The sequence below is a fragment of the Canis lupus genome, chromosome 13 (assembly GCF_048164855.1).
Source record: "Canis lupus baileyi chromosome 13, mCanLup2.hap1, whole genome shotgun sequence".
In the NCBI taxonomy this organism is placed as follows: domain Eukaryota; kingdom Metazoa; phylum Chordata; class Mammalia; order Carnivora; family Canidae; genus Canis; species Canis lupus.
Window position 1 is genome coordinate 57,344,713 of NC_132850.1, and position 21,931 is coordinate 57,366,643.

The 21,931-nt window shown below is 40.9% G+C and overlaps 1 protein-coding gene and 1 pseudogene across 4 annotated transcripts in view; both read right to left on the reverse strand.

Annotated features, from left to right (window-relative positions):
* The window catches only part of SPMIP2 (sperm microtubule inner protein 2), a 125,323-nt gene that overhangs the window by 76,695 nt on the left and 26,697 nt on the right, over positions 1-21,931 (reverse strand). For all 4 annotated transcript variants that reach the window (XR_012006211.1, XM_072773787.1, XM_072773786.1 and 1 more), the window contains exon 2: positions 8,027-8,259. Coding sequence is in view for 3 of the 4 variants with exons in the window: in XM_072773787.1 (XP_072629888.1) it covers positions 8,027-8,259 (233 nt within the window). In the remaining variant the exon portion in view is untranslated. The remainder of the gene's footprint in view (positions 1-8,026; positions 8,260-21,931) is intronic.
* LOC140603228 (hsc70-interacting protein pseudogene) lies at positions 11,142-12,656 on the reverse strand (annotated as a pseudogene).

Below are 21,931 nucleotides of genomic sequence, written 5' to 3' on the forward strand. Positions count from 1 at the left end.
GTTGATGCTGTCCGTACAAAGTTAAATGAAACAGATCTCAGACCTCAGGTTGCTTAAAGCCATTTAAAATGTGGCACCTGCACTGCAATGTTTATAGCAGCAATGTCCACAATAGCCAAACTGTGAAAAGAGCACAGATGTCCATCGACAGATAAATGGATAAAGCAGATGAATGGATAAATGGAATATTACTCAGCCATCAAAAAGAATGAGATCTTGCCATTTGCAACGATGTGGATGGAACTAGAGGGTATTGTGCTAAGCAAAATGAGTCAGTCAGAGAAAGACAAATACCATATGATTTTGCTCGTGAAATTTAAGAAACAAAATAGATGAACATAGGGGAAGGGAAGGAAAGATAAAATAAGATGAAAATAGGGAGAGAAACCATAGGAACTGTTAACTGTAGGGAACAAACAGGATTGCTGGAGGGGTGTGGGGTCAGGGGATGGGGTACCTGGGTGATGGGCATCAAGGAGGACATGTGATATGATGAGCATGTTTATGTTGTATTATATACAACTGATGAAACTACAGGAGTAGTTTATGTTAATTAAATTGAATTTAAATTTAATTCAATTTTAAAATTTAATTGTTTTTAAATTTAAAATCAATTTAATTAACATATGAGTAAATATCCTAATATATAATTTTAACAAAATAAAAAGAAATTATGGCTGGGCTTGTGCAGTTCAGTTGCTGAGAATCACACTAAAAATTTCAACAACAAAAAACAAGAACAACAAGAACTTTCCTGTGAGTTCTCCCTATAGCAGGGGGAGCTTATATGGATTCCTAATAGTACCCACTTTTAATTCCATTTTCTTTCTGCCCAAGGATGTAGCTGGGATCACATAGCAGCGATCCCCTATATTTAATGATTTTCATTTTCAGTTTGGTCAGTTAGATTTCTTGATTTCCTAGGTTCAATCCCAAGAAAGGTTCAGATTGCTAGTCTTGTTTGCTACTCATTCCATGCATTTTCGTCAATACCATGAGTTACTCTGGTAGTGTTATACCTAAATAGTCAGGGAAAACTATAATCCTAAATTTAAAGTAATTTTAGAATTTCTCCCAAAGATCTTCAAAAGCCAGGATAAATGACAGATATTTTTTAAGGCAGAGAGGGGCTGGGGGAGAGGAGGAGAGAGAATCCTTTCTTTTTTAAAAAAAGATTTATTTATTCATGAGAGACGTAGAGAGAGAGGCAGAGACACAGGTAGAGGGAGAAGCAGGCTCCATGCAGGGAGCCCGATATGGGATTCGATCCTGGGACACCAGGATCATGCTGTGGGCCAAAGGCAGGCACTAAACCACTGAGCCACCCAGGGATCCCAGGAGAGAACATCCTAAGCAGGCTCCACGCCCAGCACAGAGCATGATGCAGGCTCGATATCAGGACCCTGAGATCATGCCCTGAGCTGAAATCAAGAGTCAGATGCTTAATGAACTAAGCCACCCAGGTGCCCTTAAATGCCAGATTTAGAAAACAGATGTCCTGGTATTTTAGTGGTATAATACCCCAGTGATATGGGTATTAGATCACACACACATTTCACACTTTGACAATATAGTGAAAGGAGCACGGCTATGGAGTTAAACCACAGGTTTACTCGAACCCATTCTAATGTATACAGTCTTTTCTTAGCTTTGTATTTCCCTATCATCATCAAATAATATTCATGGGAAACTGATGGCATATGCTTAATTACTAACTTTAGGTAGTATGATTTAAAAAAAAAAATGTGATGTGTCTACCATTAGACATGTACTCAAGATGTTATGTCAAGCCCTGCAAAAGTTAGTAACAACCATGGCATATTTTAAGGCTTCCTTAATTAAGGAATAAAATCACCCCCTAGGCTCTAAATTACAGAGTTCCTTTTTGTTTTTTCTTTTTTTTTCCTTCCACATTTCCACATCCTAATCAAAGATGTGAAAATTAAGATGTATTTTTTTCCCAAGTCACCAATGGTCATAAAGTCACTTCAACAAGAGAAAGCCCTGTGTGTGGCTGCGGTGTCAGGTCACTGGGGCCGGGCTGCCCAGTAAAACGTAGAGTGGCAGGGTACCCAGCTACCAACACAGACGCTTCCCATCCCAAACAAGTTATTCTTCACGGAACTGCTCTGAACACAATACAGAAGGCAAAGCAGTGATAACCTGCCTCTCTTGTTTTCATGGTCTGTTAGAGAAAGGAAACATCAAACATAAAGTCTATGTTCCAGAAGGTCAGTTACAAGTAAGATTTTATTAGGAAATTGGTTCCTTCAGTTTATCTGAGGCATCCTATAAAGCCAAGTTTTGTAAAATGGGGGAAAATATAACATTTATGTATAAGGAGGTTAATGGTGTTAATATATTATTTTCAAGAAGCAGAGGGTTATTTGGCCTCCCTCACCAAGGTTTCTCCTCCCTCACAGACGGTCAGCATGTGGCACTCCCTCACGGAAGTCTTCCTGTGGCATCAGAAAATGTATGACTTTATTCAGCACTTAGGGATGAAAGGTGCTAATGTAATTATTTTTATATTAAACCACAAACTGTTGGGATACAAATAACTCTAAGAAGTATAAAGTGAGAGCTAAACACACACCCATCTTGGGAAAGAACAGCAGCAATGCAAAGAGGTGCCTAATTTTAGAAAAGCTATTTTGTTTTGCTTTTATAACTTGGTTGATAAAGGGAGCTTTATTATCTTTTTTGAAATCTTCCATATTGATAATAACATCTGGAGATTAGAAGTGGGAGATCCTAGGAATTCTAATGAGCCTGTATGGGATTTTTTCCAGACTAACCCAGAGGAAAATCAGAAATTTGGTGTGGAAAACACTCAGAAATTCTGAAATATGTGATTGGTGGTCTATATACGGATCACCTCCACACTGGCAATACTTTTTCCTAGGTGAATCTGGAGATTTTCCAGGACACTGTTGTGTGAAGGTGGACAGTTTGGAAGAATGCACGGGGTTGTGCTAGGACAAGAAAAACAGGGGCGGTTCACTAGGACCTCACTGTCTTCTCTTTTTTTTCCCATAATGCTGAAGATTGTATTTGATGACATGTTTTGGAGCACTGTTAAAGTGCTTATTAAGTAGAAATTAAAAAATAACTAGTACCAAGCTATTTCTTACTCTATCAAATACATGGGTGATATCTACTCATAATTCATTTTAAGAGTGTAAAGTGAAGTCTCTGGGGTGCCAATGAAGCAGAATGGAAGGCTGGGAGAAAATTAAGAGAACTTTGAGGAACACTTCAGTTGGGACTGACCCAAACCAGACCTTACCCACAGAACGATGAGGACGCAGATGTGCACTTCACGTGGTGGCTCTGAGTTGAAGGTTCTCACTTCAGTTTTGATCCTATTGTCTCTTACACCTATATGCCCATTAAGTCCTTGAATTCACAGCCTGGCTTGAAATCCTGGCTCTAACCATTTACTAGCATCGGCCTCAGACCAGGAAACCCACCTGTCAATGCCTCCAGTTTCCTCACCTGTGAAATGGGAATAATTATAGAAACTTCCTCCCGTGGTCAATACTCAAGCTCTTTTTCATGTTGGCTTTCTCTAAATAAATTCACAGAGAGAAAAAAAAAAAAAAAGTCTTATGAAACAACCAAACCTGGATTGGTTTATTCACAGCCATCAAGAAACTCGACGTCTCATCAAAAGTCTGTTTAAAAATCCCCCAAAACTGTCACAGAGAAGAAAGACTTCTGCACTTCCTAATACTGGAATCTGTGGCATTTACAAATGAGGTGGAAGTCTCAAAGTCTTGAAGATTTTACTTTTTATTATACTATACTGTATCACGTAGAAATATATTGATGGGTTCCCATCATTCTCTTTATTACCTTCTATAGGTTTTCAAGTTGTTATACTCTATGACATGTTGGTTGTAACATATGTTATGATTAATTGGCTTAATAACATCTTCCCACCTATGAAGAGTTCGTCATCCAGTCCAGTATAACAGTGTTTCTGTTGGAAAACGAAAGGACTTAAGTCATCTGGTCATGAGGTCAGAGTACAGAAGCAGAAAATGGCATCAGGAAGCCAGCTGAGAATATTGAGGTTTGGGTTAAAGAGAGACTGGGGAGAGGAGACATGCCTAGCTAAGGAGTTAGAAATGCTCTCAGTTTAGCATGAGGTTGAAACTAAAATCGTTTCAATAGTCTTCATATATTCTTACAGAAACACATATAATTTGGCAGAGACCACATCCATTTTTTAAAAGAAGAAGAATGTACTGCTCTTAAATCTGAGCTAATAACAAAAGCAATGATCGTTACTGGTTTACATACACATGTACTATGATGACATAAACGTGAGTAGGAAATAGCTAAACATAAAAAGATCCAGAAAAGAAACCCGATATTGTGATTTTTACTGACCTCTGTGATGTGGGGAAATTTTTCAGGTGTCACTCAGCCTGGGAGCTATTATCTTTCTGCCAAAGTGCAGATGATCTATAAAATCCCTCCAAGAGCCCCAAATAGGAGAGAGACCATTCCCAGGTAGGAAGCAGCTGCCCCGGGGCATTTTACCAAGAGTCTAATGGAGGCGCCTGAGCTTCCTTAGTTGCCAGTGTTAGACAAACCTGGAGGGGTGGATTAGGAAGGGCAGCTGTTCAGGCTATAAAAACCCACTAGATGAAGGTTTGTGCTTAAAATCAAAGTTCTGAGCAACTGCAGTGAGGAACACTGAAGGGTCCCTGAAGTCAGGCTGAAACAAAGCGCCATCCCCATTGGGATTATTTTGCACAAGGATGGTGGAGGAATGTAGACAGAGTCCACTAAACACAAGGAACCAGAGGAAGAACAGGGGGTACACCACTTCCTGGGGAGGAGGGGTGTGAGTTACTGCCACGGACTCTCATATATTGTTTGTAATTAGGAGCTCATTTTTATGCATGGAGCGTGTGTGTTCGTGTGAGCTCAAATGTCAGTTCACACCAAGTCATGTGGATCAGAAGTAGCTGCCTGAAGCACTCCTGAGGCTGGCTCTGCATTCCTTGATAAAGACTCTGTGTCTGAGGCTAGACTCAAAAACGAATATTGCCGTGGATGTAGAGGGGGAGCCACGGCTGGGTGAGGAGGGGAAGAATAGCAGCCTTGATGACAAGGTCCAGGCCTTAACTGGTGGGCAAATTATAGATGGTTATTCACTAATATGTACAGTTGGCCCTTGAACAACATGGGTTTGAACTGTGCAAGTCTGCTTTTAGGCGGAATTTCTTTGACAAATACAGTACAGGTCTATAAATGTGTTTTCCTTGTGATTTTCATCATATTTTCTTTTTTGGGTTTATTGTAAGAGTACAGCATATAATATACATTCAGGATGTCAAAATCTTCATCACTGACTGTTTTATATGATCCATAGGCTTCCCATCAACCCTGGGCTCTTAGTAGTTGAGTTTTGGGAGGAGTCAAAAGTCATACATAGATTTTTAACTGTTAGGTTTAGGTCAGTGTTTCTAATCCCTTCATTGTTCAAAGGGTCAAATGTCTAGTGATTCTCTGTGAATCTTGTTGTCCTAGTTAGAAGGTTCTGAGTCCAAGGAATCCTGTAAGGTATTGTTTTAAGATCGTTATGAGATTGGTGAATCTTTGGGAACAATTCCTGGGATGCCTGGGTGGATCAGCAGTTTGGCACCTGCCTTTGGCCCAGGGTGTGATCCTGGAGACCCGGGATCGAAGCCCACGTTGGGCTCCCTGCATGGAGCCTGTGTCTCTCTCTGCCTGGGTCTCTGCCTCTCTCTCTCTCTCTCTCTGTCTGTCTCTCATGAATAAATAAACAAAATCTTAAGGAAAGAAGGAAGGAAGGAAGGAAGGAAGGAAGGAAGGAAGGAAAGGAAAGAAGGAAGGAGAAAGAAGAAAGGAAGAAAGAAAAGAAAAGAAAAGAAAGAAAGAAAAGAAAGAAAAGAAGGAAAGAAGAAAGAAAGAAAGAAAGAAAGAAAGAAAAGAAAGAAAAAGAAAAAAAGGAAAGAAAGAAAAAAGAAAGAAAACAATTCCTGTCACAATGCCAGGGCCAAGAAAGTGCACAGATGATAGGCAGCCACTCTCACAAGCTTGTGCCAAACAAGACCAGCTTCTGAGTGTGCCACGCGTTGTGGGAGAAAAATCATTGTCTCACAGGGGTTAGGAAGACAGTGCGACAAGCAGATAGTGATTCAAAGCTGTCTGTGAAATATGAATGGAGGAAACAGAATACATTCGTTCCTGGAAGGCTAGCTTGTGGCTGACATCTCTCGTAGATTCACAGCTTGCCCCAAAGTCCAAGGAATACTTGAATATGCTTCATTTGAATAGGCAAATGTGTTCTTAATTTAAAGATAAGGAAGGAAGAGAAGCTATATACCCTTAAGACGGCAGACAGATTGAGGGCCGTGTACGAGAGCAGGGCGTCACCTACAGAGAAGCAAAAAGGCAACAGAAGTCATGGACTCGGTTCAAACTGGCCACCTTCTTGGGCTGTACTCTTCCTGCTGGTGGCCAGTTTTGATATTTAATCACATTTCTGATCTTCAGCTTTCTTGCTTAAGGGAAAGAGACACAGCTTAAGAATCTGAGCATTTGTTCCATTAAATGACACCGAGTGACATTAAGTACAAGAACCATAGTACTAAGAGCTGACATTTGGTTGTCAGCTATGTGCCAGGCATTGGCCTAGTGTGTTCCTTGTGGTCTCATATTTAATCCTCACAATGTAACAAAAATAATATTAAATACGTAGAGTGCATGTATGTGCCAGGCAGAGTTCTCAGCAATATTTTACAAATATTAACTTGCTCAATGTTTACAACAGCCCAGGAAGGTAAATACTAAGATTCATAATGAAGACACTGAAGAACAGAAGTTCAGGAACTTGCCCCAGGCTACTCACAGCTCCTGGGCAGCAGAACTAGGATAGGAATTCAGGTGATCTTGTGACTCGGCCACTCTCTGCGTGATGTCATGGGGAAGAGAAGGGCGCAGGGACACGGAGAAGTGAACTCACTAGCTCAGGGTCACAGAGCTAAACCTAACTCAGAGTCAGGATCTGAATCCTCCGTCTGACTTCAAAGCACTTGAGCTCCCCAGCACTTTCTCCCACTGCCATAGGTTGGGCCAGGATAGGTTTTTTCCTTTGTTAATCTTTACTATATGCCGCTGCACTATGTTGCCTTAAGCACTTGAGGAAATCCAATGATTTCATGACTGATACATGTTCAATTTTCAGATAATACAAATACCTGCCTGCAAAAAGAAAAAAAGTCTGATTTCTCAGATTTTACTTCTAAAATCACCTGGGTTCTCTTTTGTTTCAGAGGAGACTATAGGGGGAGGATGCCTGGGTGGCTCAGCGGTTGAGGATCTGCCTTCGGCTCAGGTCGTGATCCTGGGATCAAGGTCCTGGGATCGAGTCCCACAACGGGTTCCCAGCGTGGAGCCTGCTTCTCCCTCTGCCTGTGTCTCTGCCTCTCTCCCTGTGTCTCTCATGAATAAATAAATAAAATCTTAAAAAAAGAGAGAGAGAGACTATATGGGCTCATGCCTAGATACACATCACCAAAAGGAAATAAGACAAGGTTTCTAAGAAACCTTTGGCTAATTATCTGGAATTATTTGATACAAAGGCATTATCAACACAGTGCATTTTAAAGATCTGGAACTCTCTATTTCGGCTTGTGGATGATGTCCAGCACAGGCTTCTTTTATACCACCCACTCATACTGCAGTGCTAGGATGTGTGAATGTCGCAGCATAAATGTGAATCTGAATGCATTCCAAAGCCAAACACAAATGCTTTTGGATTATGCATGGCTTCCTTTTCTTCACACCTCTCCTCTCATGTATTAAAGGGACTAAAAGGGAATCATAGCAAGTCCATTTATTCACACATTTATTTTTCTGCAAAACTCAAATCCCATTACTTCTCAATGACAAATCAAGAACATGACATTTCCTATGGAAGCATACTCAGAAAGGATTCAAATCAGAAACAATATGCTATGAAGAGCACATTGAAGAGCAATACCTTGATGTGAAAACCAGTCCGAAGCCTTGATTTGCTGATAAAATCATACTTTGGTATTCCCCAACCAATTTCACCAACATACTCATATTTATATTTTGCCGGTAAGCTTCTCTTTGAGGCAGGCCTCCATAAATATCTGAGATCTCCAGTCTTTTCCAATACTGGGCGCTTTTCTCCTATATAGGAAGTGTGCTGATGAACTTTAGGTACATGATCCTTTATATAATCCGGGCCTTAAAAAGACAGAAAGAAAGATTTTTTATAAACTGTACACTTGGGGCAGCTGGGTGGCTTAGTCAGTTGAGTGTCTGACCCCTGATCTCAGCTCAGGTCTTCATCTCAGGGTTGTGAGTTTGAACCCCACATTGGGATCCATGCTGGGCATGGAGCCTACTTAAAAAAACAAAACAAAAAACAAAAAAAACAAAACAAAAACAACTTTACACTTTATTCTAAAATGCTTCTGCCATTTTAAATGCTGAAAATAATAATAGCTAATGATTATGTGGCATGTATCAGATTTTAGGTGCTATTATAAGCCCTTTAAGATCTATTAGGTCTGATAATCCTTATAATCATGATATAGGTAGTATTGTTTTTTCTAGTTTATAGGTGGGGAAAATGAGGCACAGAAAGATTGGTTACTCTTCTAGAGTCACAGCTAACAAGCTCTTTGTTGCCAGACAGGCTGTCTCACAGATTGGGCTCTTAATTGTCCCTGCTCTACTGCTCTGTTTAGAACCAACTTAATACAGACGTGTCTTATATGCTAAAAACCCTCACTCGTGCCACACTTGTAGGATGCAGGCTTTCAGACATTGGGGTGTTTGATCTAGGTAGGTAAAAATCCTAAAATGAGAATTAGAACATTTCCCAAATGTATCAAAAGCAACTGGAAAATGAAGACTCAGATGAGAAGGGCAGCTTATAACAGATGATGACCAAAGGCAGGGATATTTAGTAAATATTGGTATTTTAACTGTAAGACAGTGAACAAAATGGAATCACTGAATGGTGGAAGTGGGTAAAACAAGCACAAATAAGAGAAGCTCTGGGAAAGGACCCCTTAAATAAACCTGATATTGAAAGCTAAGGATGTGAAACCTATGGTGGGCAGGGGGGTGGGGGGGGTGGGGGAGAGATCTATGGGAAGAATGGGAGTGGTTTAAAATAGAAAGTGAGCTGCTGGCCTGAAAGAGTTTCAGAAGTCCCAGAACCCACATAGCTGCAAGACTGAATGGACAGTTTAGGGATGCAAAGAAGACACTTCATTCTAATTTTACCAGAAATTGACCGAAGACATTGGAGACAGAAGCTGTGCTGTGGTCGTGATGTCACCGAGGTCCCTCCCAGCCCCGAGTCCTTTCACCCGGCTCTTGGCTCAGGGAGCTCAGCGTTTGCAGAGCGCGCAGGTGGGCCGGGGCTCTGACCAGGTACCCCGACGAGTTGAGTGGCTGGTGTGCTAACAAACCCGTGTTTAGAACAGTCACCTGGGCTTGCCCAGGAGGTTGGAGACATCAAATTGCTCTTCAGGCAGGTGATCTGGGCAGATGTTTTCACAGCTTTCTAATCACCATCACTCCCCGTGATGCACTGAGTATTATTCACTGTGGCTAATTTCCCTTGATGAATACATCGGAGCTTCAGTTCTTTTCATGTCGGGTTTTCACTCGGGTAGAACAACTTTGGTAGAGAATAAAATGGCCAGAGCATGAAAAATTGTTTCCTTTCTCAGGGTGACAGTGGTTGAGGTCTTACCTACAAAACTCCTGTCATAAGGAATTTTTGCAAGCTCTTCTGAACACAATGAAATACAGAAAAACTGTGGTTAGTCTTGCCGAAATTTCAGCGTGTGTTTAGGCCAGTGTTTTCCCAAATGTTTCATTGAATGCGACTCCCATGAGTGCACCGTGGAAATACATGTGTAGGGGGCGGGGGTGCTTTATAGTCAACAACATCTACCTTTGCCTTTTTAGGTATTCCCAGCATAGGAAAGCATATTAAAAGTTCTGAGAACTCTTGCGATCAATAAACCTGTTTACAGTTAGGTAACTCAGTGTTTCCCAAATTTATTTATTTATTTATTTATGTATGTATGTATGTATGTATGTATGTATGTATTTATGTATTTTTTATTTTTTATTTTTTCTAAACCGCCGAGCCACCCAGGGATCCCCCTTCCCAAACTTATTTAAACACGGATCTTTTCTCCCCACTGGATCATGTTCACACATTCTGCAGATACCAATAGATTTGGGGAAATATGCTTCTGTGTAATATTTAATTATCATTAAAATTTTGTCATCGCCCCATGCTACTACTACACAACTTATCTGTAGTCAGTTCCTTAGTCGCTCTGGGGACTGCGATTCATTTTTTTTTTTTTTGCAATTCATTTTTAAAAAAGAGCCATTACTTGATAGCAGAATCAAAAGCACCTGGTTTTAGACAGTGTAGTGGAAGGTGCACACACGCTGCAAACCAAGAGGATGTTCATGTGTGTGGGGGTGAGCGCCGGTCAGGGTTCTCTGGGGCTTTAGTCCACTCACTGCATCTCTCTAAGCTCCTGTCTCCTCTTCTGTGCTTTGGAAATGGTGTGATGTGATGTGCATGGCACAGGCGATTCCTGGGAAGACCCTGACCTGGCCGCATAACTGACTCAGGCATCTTCCTTAAGGGGGGGGGGCAGTGGATGCCATCGCCCAAGGCAGGCCCCACATCCACAGCAGATGCCCTAGAGCTAGCCGCGAGCTCATCTGCCCCAGGCGTCCTCATATCCCCTCCCAACCAGGAACACGCAGAGAGGTGCTTTCCTTTTATGTGGGTGTGGGGACTAACACACCCTCTTAATGGTTTTAAATATTTTTAAGGTTTAAAAAGTGTTTGTAATTCCTGGTAGGAAAACATTATCTGAATGAATACTCTAATGGCAAAGCGCTGGAGAATGTTCCAGTTGCGGGGGTGGGGGGGGGGCAGAGGAGTAGGGATTCTCCTCACAGCACCCCAGCTTTCTTCATGAGACGGTCAGAGGTACACTGGTTTGTATTATTGCGCCATCCATTAGGTGACTGAAGTTGCTTTTCCTTCAGCAAGGGCTTTATTTGTCAGAAGGGCATTATGCTTGACCTCCAAATTGGCTGACAAATGTCAATATGATGAGATTCATAACCTTTGGGGTGCTCTGATATTCTGACATATTTGCTGGGTTCTGGGCCACATCCTTGAAGGCCACCATCACTTCTGAATCCTGCATGGCTGCAAGAACCTCTGGGTCACTAAGGATTTCATCGAGTCCAGGCATTCCTGCAATTCCAGGCATCCCCCCTGGCCCCACCATTCCAGGCATTACTCCAGGAAAATTACTAGGCATTCCCCCAGGAAAGCCACCTGGGAAAGAGCCATACCGAGCTCCTGATTGTCGTCTGGCCTCTTCCTCCCTCGGCCTCTCTCATGTTCTCTCCAGGCCTTCTTAACCCTTTCTATTCTTTCTTTGATTTCTTGCTCTTCACGTTTTTGCTCATACTTTCTCTGATGTTCAGCAATTTTCTGGGCCCTCAGTTGAACTTTTTTCAGAATTGCACTAGCGTCTTCATCATAATCCAGTTTATGAGCAGGGGCAAGATCATGCGCTGCTTCTTCCCAATGACCAGAAGTCATGTGCTTTCCCTCGCCACTTGTAAGGCCGAGCTGAATCAGGATTTATTTCAATAGCCCTGTCATAGTCTTGAATGGCAGCATTTGGCTTCTGTAATTGGATGAAGACACTCGCTCCCTTGGCATACAGAATGGCCAAGCGAAAAAAAAAAAAAAAGAATGGCCAAGCGAGGATCCAGTTTGATGGCATCTGTGAACAGGTCAGTGGCTTTCTGACCTGTTCACAGATGCCACCATCTGTCACCATCATTTAGGGCACCAGCAGCCACTTTTTTCTCATTCGCCTGATCCATCATTTCCTCGGTTATCTACATTTTCATCTCCCATTTCTTGAGGAGCATCGGTATCTGGTTCAGTCACACCTTCCTTGGCAATTTCTAGATCACTTACCTCACTTGATGGTTCGTCTGTCTCTACTCCACCGTCTTACTATCTGTTCTTTCTTCCTTGACATTGTCTTCTGGTTTAGTCTGATGAATAGCAGGTGGTATTTTACCCCCCACGCTCTCCACTCACTCCTGCAGGGAGCGCATTTCCTTGGTGTGCAGAACGCTCAGATCCTGCTTACCTGGCAGGGGGCATGGTCCGGGAGTGGTGGCAGGTGGCAGGTGACAAGCACAGCTGAGGTTGCAGCCTGATTCCAAGAGCAGGTCCTAGCTCAGTGTCACCGTGTGGAAGGGGGACAAAGGTGCTTTCTCTGATCAGACTGTTTTACAGGTGTTTGGCTGTAAATGAGCCATTTTTGCTCTTCCAAACCTCACCCTCCAGGGCCTAGACTCTATGCTGACTCTCATTCCCTGCTTAAAAGTAAAAATTTCCAATTCAGATGCAAACCATGGTCTCTTTATTTTCCAGCTAACAATGGTCATCAACTGTAGTTGCTACTCTTCCTCCACTGTGATAGTCACATTCTGATGGGAGGAGGTGCACCGTCGTCAAAACCTGTACCAGGCTTCGTGGCTCCACATTTCTCCATCTTCCTGCCCTGGAAAAACTATGTACTTTTTCTCTCCCCTGTGCATGAGCCCAACAGTTTTGCTCATTTATGTTGAAATTCTAGATTTATAATTAAGATGTGGTTTGGAAGCTCAACTACTCTCAGTTCAAATCCTGGCTTTGTCTTAGGCAGGCTTTGTGACTCAGGTAAAGTTATTGGGCCTCTGAGTTTTAGGCTCCTTATCTAGGAAATGAGAATGGTGATGCCTACCTATCTTGTAGCCGTGTTGGATGGAGAGGAGAGAATCAATTTTATTTAAAGCAGTGTTTAGATGAGAACGTGGAGTGTAGTATATAGCTAACACTATTACTAGTATCTTTTCCTCTTTTTTTTTTCTTTTTTTTGGTTTTTATTTGATGTTTTGTCTTACTACATTTTATAAAAAACATATTTTAGGAGCTTTCACTGATGAATGATTTATTCTTTTTTTTTTTTTTTAAGGATTTCATTTATTTATTCATGAGAGACACAGAAAGAGAGGCAGAGACATAGGCAGAGGCTATGTTCCCCACCCCCCATGCGGGACTCGATCCCAGGACCCTGGGATCATGACCTGAGCCAAAGGCAGACACTCAACCACTGAGCCACCCAGGTGCCCCTGATTTATTCCTTATTGTGAACTTCCTCTCCAGAAAGGATCTAGATGAGGGGTTGGCAAACTTCTTATAAGGGGCCAGAGAATAAATATTTTTGGCTTTGTAGGGAATACCATCTCTGTCTCAACTACTCAACTCTCCCATTGTAGGGCAAAAGCTGCCATTGACAATATGTAAACAAATGAGCATGGCTGTGTGCCAATAAAACTTTATGGACACTTAAATTTTAATTTCATGGAATTTTAGCATGTAACAAAACATTATTATTATTTTGCTTTTCCCCTATTTGAAAATGTAAAAGCCATTCTTTGTTCACCAACCCTGCAAAAGGTGGCAGGACAAATTTGAGGCAGGAGCCATAGTTGGCTGACCTCCGCTCTAGATGGTGGGAAGATGGTGGTCACTAAGGAAGCAGATTGTCACAAAGGCTGGAAAGAGCACAGGCAGGCAAATCTGGGAGGTTTTCCAACAAGCTTTGTCTGTTGCCAGCCCTTGAAAAGCACCCAGCCATGGCATGTGTCAATAGAAAAACAGAAAATTCCATCTCTGAGGCAAATATCTTTCTGACCTTTTTACATTTGCAGTGTTTCATTTAATTAATCAACTCAGTCATTCATTTATTCTTTCACTTATTCATTTACTTGACAAGTACTGATCTATATGTCAGGCATTGTTCTGAGTGCTGGGAAGACAGCAGTGAGCAAAGCAAGCACCCTGCCTTCATGGAGCTTACATTTCCTTAAGAGGCAGGCAATAAAGGTAAACAGTCATTAGCTTTCACTTGGCTTATAACAGTAACTTCCTAACTAGTCTTGGCTCTGGTTTCTTTCTTTTCTTTTCTTTTCTTTCTTTCTTTCTTTCTTTCTTTCTTTCTTTCTTTCTTTCTTTCTTCTTTTTTTTTTTTTTTTTTTTTTAAGATTTTATTCATTTACGCATGAGAGACACACAGAGAGAGGCAGAGGGAGAGGCAGGCTCCATGCGGGGAGCCCAACATGGGACTCGATCCTGGGTCTCCAGGATCAGGCCCTGGGCCGAAGGTGGCGCTAAACTGCTGAGCCACCCGGGCTGCCCTTGGCTCTGGTTTGTATCCTGTCCAATCCATCCTCCACACAGCTGCTTAAAAGGAATTAAACCTCAGTTAAAATAAATACCCCCTCTCTTGAAAAAGCATGAAATGGTTTTCTACAGCGCTCATAATGTTTTCCATCTAGATTTCTTAGGATGGCTGATTGGTGTCTTCATAACCTGACTTTAGCCTACTTATTGATTTTTACCTTCCTTCACTTTTTCTCATTATCAACAGTCATGTCTTAAGGCTTACTGTGGGTGATGCTTTTCTAGAAAACATCCCTAATCCCCCAAGTCAAAATTAAACCCTCACATACTGCCTTTATAGTAGTTGCTTTTAATTTCATTTTCCTTTTTATATCATACTTATTGGATCTTCTCTATTTTTAAGCTCCTAGTGGGTAAAGGCTATATCTTATTCATGCCTATAAACTTAAAAAAAAAGATTCAATTGAAATATATTTGATATATAACTGTATAAAGTGTACAACATATTGATTTGACACATATATTGTAATATGATTGCCATTACTGATTATTAGCACATCTCTCTTGTCACATAATTATAATTTTTTAAACAGTTGAAATAATTAATATTTAGTCTCCAGGCAAGTTTGATGAAAGTAATACAGTATTATTGTCTATATTTACTATAGTGTGCATTAGATCTCTAAGACTTATTTACCACTCTTTGCAAGTCTGTACCCTTAAATATTTCTCCTTCTCCCATCCAGCCCCCAGGCCCTGGTAACCATCATTTTACTCTGTATTTTTGCGAGTCTGGCTTTTTTCGTTCCACATATAAATATATCATATAGCACTTATCTTTCTCTATCTGACTTATTTCACTTAGCATGATGTCCTCAAGTTCCATCCATATTGTAGACGGCCTTTCTCATGGCTGAATAATATTCCATTGTATATACGTATTACCTCTGTAAACTCTTAATTGCCAGCACCGTACTTTGAACATAGTTGGTTCTCAAGAAATATGTGTTGAATGCTGAAGTGAATTGTTAGTTGAATAAATGAATTTAAAAATTCCATCATAAGGGGTGCCTGACTGCCTCAGTCCAAAAAGCGTGCACTTCTTGATCTGGGGGTCATGAGTTTGAGCCCCACATTGAATGTAAAGATTACTTAAAATAAATAAATAAACTTAAAAAAAATCCATCACCAGACAGGAAGCGTATAAACTCACTTAAAGAGAAGCAAGCATTTCTTTAAGTATCTAAAGAGGAATCTACTTTCCAGAGCTGCCTTGAATCCTCCTATTTTGGATTTTATGATACGACACTTAAAGGTAAGGTCAGAGGAAGAACTGCTTTTCACAACATTTATTTTTAATAGTTGGAGGCAGAAAGAAGGATGAGAGCTCATAGTAATATTACTTCATTTTATAATATTGCCTCATGAGGCCAATTCTCCACTTCAGTGACCAAAATGAAACATTCCAAGGAAATAAATCGAAAGGAATCAAGTGGAACATGGAAATGAGTGTTTTAATAAGTATATTTGGAAATCAGTTGACAATATGGGCATAGATTTGCTATCACAGATGCGCTGTGCAGAACAACCAGGCTTATTGGGAGATTCAAGGCAAGGCAGAGGTCAGAGGTGACAGTGGGAATGTGAAACTATGAAATGAACTCTAATGGATGCATCTCACATAGAATGTGTGGGGAAGAAGAGAGGGGATGATGTTAGGAATTAATTTTTGCAACTGCTAATGTGAATAGGACTCTGAAATTCCAACAATTACCAAAGAATGGACCCATGGACTGGAGAAATTTTAAGGACTTCAGTTCAGTCCCATTGGTATCATTATGCAGTGGGTCTAACCATTAAATGAACTGAGAGATTAAGTTTGTCAGATTTCTGAAAAAGCCAAAAAAACATCAGGCAGAAACATTCTTGCTACATAACATTTGTTCTTCTCTCAAGCAATAAACCTCCTGTGGATAATCTGAAAACATTAGGGACAGCGTCCATAACCATAAACTTCCTCCAATAAATTCACGGGATTATTGTGTCAATAAGGTAATTTATATGATAATTACATATGAAATTACATATCGGAATTTAGAGTTATAAAGAATTAGGGATTTCACTTGATACTTATGCACGGTTCAGCCGGTGGTTGAACTAATACTGATGGCACCCTACTGTGTGCCTGGAGCTGGGTCAGGGTGAACAAAGATTGATAAGACATGACCTCTGTCTTTCTGGTTTTTCATATGCTGTAGACTGAATGATGGTGTCCCCCTCCAAATACAAATGTTAACTCCTAAGGCCCAGTGTGAAGTTGTTTGGAAGTTGGGCCTGTGGGAGGTGAATTAGGTCATGAGGGTGGAACTCTCATGCATGGGTTTAGCGCCCTCATGAAAGAGACCCCAGAGAGCTCTCTCGTCCCTCCTGCCTTTTGAGGTTATAGCAAAAAACATAGCCATCTATGAACCAGGAAGTGGGCCTCACCAGACACTGAATCTCGTCTCACCAGGAGCCTTGATCTTGAACTTCCCAGCCTCCAGAGCTGTTGTGAATAAGTCCCCCAAGGCTATGATATTCTAGGAGAGTAGCTCCAAACAGACTAAGACACCATACAATCTAAGGACTATGTTCATCTCCACTAGGAGACATGGCTCTCATGACTGACATTATTATTCATTGAACTTTAAAGTACAGTTTGATCTAAGTTTCCAGTTGCTGCTTAGGCTTCTAGCTGTTTCATGAGTGTCTTGTCTCTCTGCTTGTCAAGCTAGCCCTTGTTAGTTCCTTTTAGACACAGGAACTGTCTTCTCTTTGCTTTGTGACTTCCACAGCATTCTGGGCAGTGCAATACACTAAGCAAACACTTTGTAGTAATCCTTGAAAAAATGATTACTTTATCATTAAAGTTGCTGATATAATCCAAAAATATAAAATTCTGCATTTTTCCTGGTGAGTGCACAAAGAAGGCAGGGTCAAAAGTTTTGCAAACATCACTGGACTTCTACTTGGGAAATAAAACTGATGGACTCATCCTGATAAAACTTTGCAACCAGATGATTCTCTACATGTTCATCTCACCTGAAGGTGAAATATAAGTAGATAATAATAAATAGGTTTCATTGTTTTGTTTTGGTTTTTATCTTGGGAATTTTCCTAGTATAAACGTGCATAGAATAGTCAATTGTATTACAAGGAACTTTAAAAAAAAGATTTTGTCAGAGAAAGACAGAGGGCGAAAGAGCACATGCAGGGGGAGCAGCAGGCAGAGGGAGAAGTAGGTTCTCTCTGCTGAGCAGGGAGCCCAACGGAGGACTCAACCCCAGGATTCTGGGATCATGACCTGAGCTAAAGGCAGATGCTTAACCGACTGAGCCACCCAGGCGCTCCTACGAGGAACTTTTTACCACTCAGGGAAACAGGCTCTAGATGTCCCTATGAAAAAGGATATTTAAAAGATTTATGTATGTTGTAGATTTATGTATGTGATATTAAGGAAAAACTCATTAGAGTACTGTAAATAACAGGAAATCCATGGCAAGTGGATTAAGTAATAAGGAAAATTATTGTCCTGTAATAAGATCTTCCACGGTATGAAACTTCTGTGGTTGCTTAATTCAGTAGCTCAGTGATGTCTTCAGAAGTGCAGGTTCTTTCCATCTGTGTGTTCTGCATTAGGGGCCTTCAGGCAAGCTCCCCTTGAGATTCTGGCAAGGCTATCAGATCCAGGTTTCTTTTTTTTTTTTTTTTTTTTTTTTTTTTTTTTTTTAATTTTTTTTTTTTTTATTTATTTATGATAGGCACACAGTGAGAGAGAGAGAGGCAGAGACACAGGCAGAGGGAGAAGCAGGCTCCATGCACCGGGAGCCCGACGTGGGATTCGATCCTGGGTTTCCAGGATCGTGCCCTGGGCCAAAGGCAGGCGCTAAACCGCTGCGCCACCCAGGGATCCCAGATCCAGGTTTCATATACAGACACCATAATGCCCAGGATTGGGGGTGGGGGCTGGTTTATCAGTGGAGAAGTCTTTCCTAGAAAACCCCAGATGAATTGCTCTCTCATTTTATTGGCCAGGATTGAGTCATTTACTTCTTCTGAAAACCAACCACTGGCAAGAGGATTGAGACATCAGTGACTGGCTTGGATGAGTCAGAGTTTGACCCTGAGTCCTGTGAGGTGAGTGTAGACACTCAAACAAAATGGAGGCTTTCTAAAAGGAAGAAGGTGTATTGACCTCTGAATTATCTGCTACAAAGCATATAGGGAACTGTTCCTCATAGAGAAAAAAATAAGGAAACAAAATCTCACACACACATACACACACACATATATATATAAATGCAACTTTTTGCTGCTTTGCAGTCTACTTGAGGACCACATCAATTATTTGGAGTCACTACTTCACCCTCCCTTGGTTCTTGATCATGATCTCAAATCTTTATAATCTGTTTTGGTGTCTGTGCTCTCCTGCCTGAGGATATAGCTTCATAGTGAAATGATACCAGGAAATGGAGGCAAGCCAGGGGCTCCATCAGAACTCATCTTCCCAAAATGCAAGGGAGAGAGAGCAGTTGTTGTGTTCCTCTCAATGTAAATACTTAAAAAAAAAAAAAACAAAAAAACAGTTTTATTTATTTGTTTATGAAAGAGAGCAGCAGAGGGAGAAGGACAAGCAGACTCCCCCCCAAGTGTGAAGTGTGACGGGGGCTCCATCCCAGGACCCTGAGATCATGACCTGAGCTGAAATCAAGAGTCAGACACTCAACTGCCTGAGGCACCCAGGCGCCCCTCCATTTAAACCCTTTGGGAGCAGAGATCTGCAAACTTTTCTGTAAAAGAGAGCAAGTAGATGTGTTCAGGTTGTGGGCCACACCATTCCTGTCACAACTCCTCACCCCTGCCATTGCAGTGCAAAAGCAGCCCTAGGCAACATGTAAACATGTGTGCCTACATTCCAACAAAACTGGATGTATGGACTCTGAAGTTAGAATTTTATGTCATCTCACATGTCACAAAATATTCTTTTAATTTTTTCCAACCACTTACAAAGTTAGAGACCATTCTTAGCTGCATAAAACGAGGTGTCAAACAGATTTGGTCCACAGGCTGAAGTTAACTAACCCCTGAGCTACAGTGTGTCTCGTATTGGCCTTTTATTTTACGCTTCTGTCATTCATATTTTAGACAGCAAGTTTCTGTGCTGATTATTTCACAGCAAAGTAAGCACCTAAAAAACAAAAAAAAAGCATTTTATTTAAATGCATTATTTTGCATGAAAGTGTTCAGTTTTCCTTTGTATAATAAGTCCCGGCAGAGACCATTGCTTTTTTTCTACCTTGCTGATGTTATTTTGGTCTCATTTCATTTCTGACTTTGTGATCTTGATTTTGTTATTATTAGGATTGCATAAGTGACCAGTGAGGAGAAGCAAATATAGTTAACCTGCAGTGCAAATAAAAAATAGAAAAAGTGGGGGCACCTGGGAGTGGCTTAGTGGTTGAGTGTCTGCCTTTGGCTCGGGTCGTGATCACAGGGTCCTGGGTTTGAGTCCTGCATCAGGCTTCCTCGGGGAGCCTGCTTCTCCTTCTGCCTGTGTCTCTGCCTCTCTCTGTGTTTCTCATGAATAAATAAATAAAATATTTTTAAAAAATAGAAAAAGTAGGGTGGAATACTGTATTCTATAGATAGATTGGAAATAACAAGAATTGCACTGGTTTTACCCCACTGGAAAGAGCTAAAAGAGTATGCATTGCTCCATTAGTGCTCTGAGTAATGATGGTAATTACCACCTAATCCAAAGAGAAGAGCATAACTAACACTGGACTGGGTAGAAATAGCTACTTGAGTTATGGTGCTATGAATAGTAAAATGTACCATTGACTTAACATCGGGTTTGCTTCAAAAGAGAAAAGAAAAGAGATTTACCACTTTAAATGTAGATGTTGATAGTAAGGCACATCAGAATTACAGACAAGTTAAAATGTAATTTATTAAAATAACACTTTTCAGCTTAAGTGAAATATGGTAATTTCCTTCTCCGTTCTCTGGATAAACAGTATATCAGGAAAGGATTGTCTACTTCTGGATGCCAGCAAGTGAATTCAATATAGACTAGTAAGTGGCATTTCTCACCTTGTAAATTATATAATAAACAGAGGTGCCTGCTGGCTCAGTTGGTACAGCATATGACTCTTGATCTTGGGGTCATGAGTTCCAGCCCCACACTGGGTGTAGAGATTACTTTTTTAAAAAGTAGAAATGGCTAAACAAAAAAAATAGAAATGGCTAAAGGCATGCTAGAAAACATATGAACCTATTTGAATTACTGAGAAATATTTAATTGTAAAAGAGTAAGAAGGCAGTCATGGACAGATAGGTACTCTTTACATTTTTTGTATCCCTTTTGTTACGCCTTTAGCCCTTTCTACTTGGACAGTGCGGGTACTAGTTGTGCTCCCAAATAATTAAAAGGATTGAAAAAAAATGCTTAGTTATTCCCAGAATAGATTCCACTATACTGCAATGCTCTGCTTTTAAAATGGATTTGTGAACAGGTGAAATATTAGACTCACAAAGCCACATGAGAGCAGAGATTTATACATTATAAGCTAATTTACAGTTTCTTCTCGGGCACCTGGGTGGCTCAGTGGTTGAGCGTCTGCCTTCAGGTCAGGTCGTGATCTTGGGGTCCTGGGATCGAGTCCTGCATCGAGCTCCTCGCAGGGAGCCTGCTTCTCCCTCTGCCTATGTCTCTGCCTCTCTCTGTGTGTCTCTCATGAATAAATAAATAAATCTTAAAAAAAAATCTTTAAAAAATAAATAAATTTCCTTCTCACTCCATATCTGAATATCCTCACTTTGGGATCTATTTTCCATCCCTGTGAACAAACATTTCCTTTAGAATCCACTTGGTATAATAGAGCAGTTGGACAAGGAAAATGGCAACTGGGATTTTGGCTTTAGCCTCAAAGCCATGGGCTGAGTGAACTTGGGAAAGTCATTTTGTCTTCCTTGGTTAACCTCAATTTCTTCTTTTTTCTGCCCCCAACAATTTTATTAAAGTATGACTGAAATACAATAAGCTGCATATATTAAAGTGTACAGTTTGTGTAGTTTTACATATGTGTACACAGGTAACAGGTTTGCCAGATAAATACCGGACACCCAGTTAAATGTATATCTCAGGTAGACGATGAATAATTTTTTTAGTATAAGTATGTTCCAAACATTGTGTAATACATATACTAAAAATCTATTCTTTATCTGAAGTTAAGTTTAATTGGGCATCCTATATTTTTACTTGCTACATCTGGCAACCCTAGTCATTAAATATCACCACAATCAAGATAAAGAACAGGGGATCCCTGGGTGGCTCAGCGGTTTGGCGCCTGCCTTTGGCCCAGGGCGCGATCCTGGAGTCCCGGGATCGAGTCCCATGTCGGACTCCTGGCATGGAGTCTGCTTCTCCCTCTGCCTGTGTCTCTGCCTCTCTTTCTCTCTCTACGTCTATCATTAATAAATAAATAAAATCTTTAAATAAAAAAAAAAAGATAAAGAACATACGCATCACCCTAAGAGTTTCATTATGCCCCTTTGCAAATC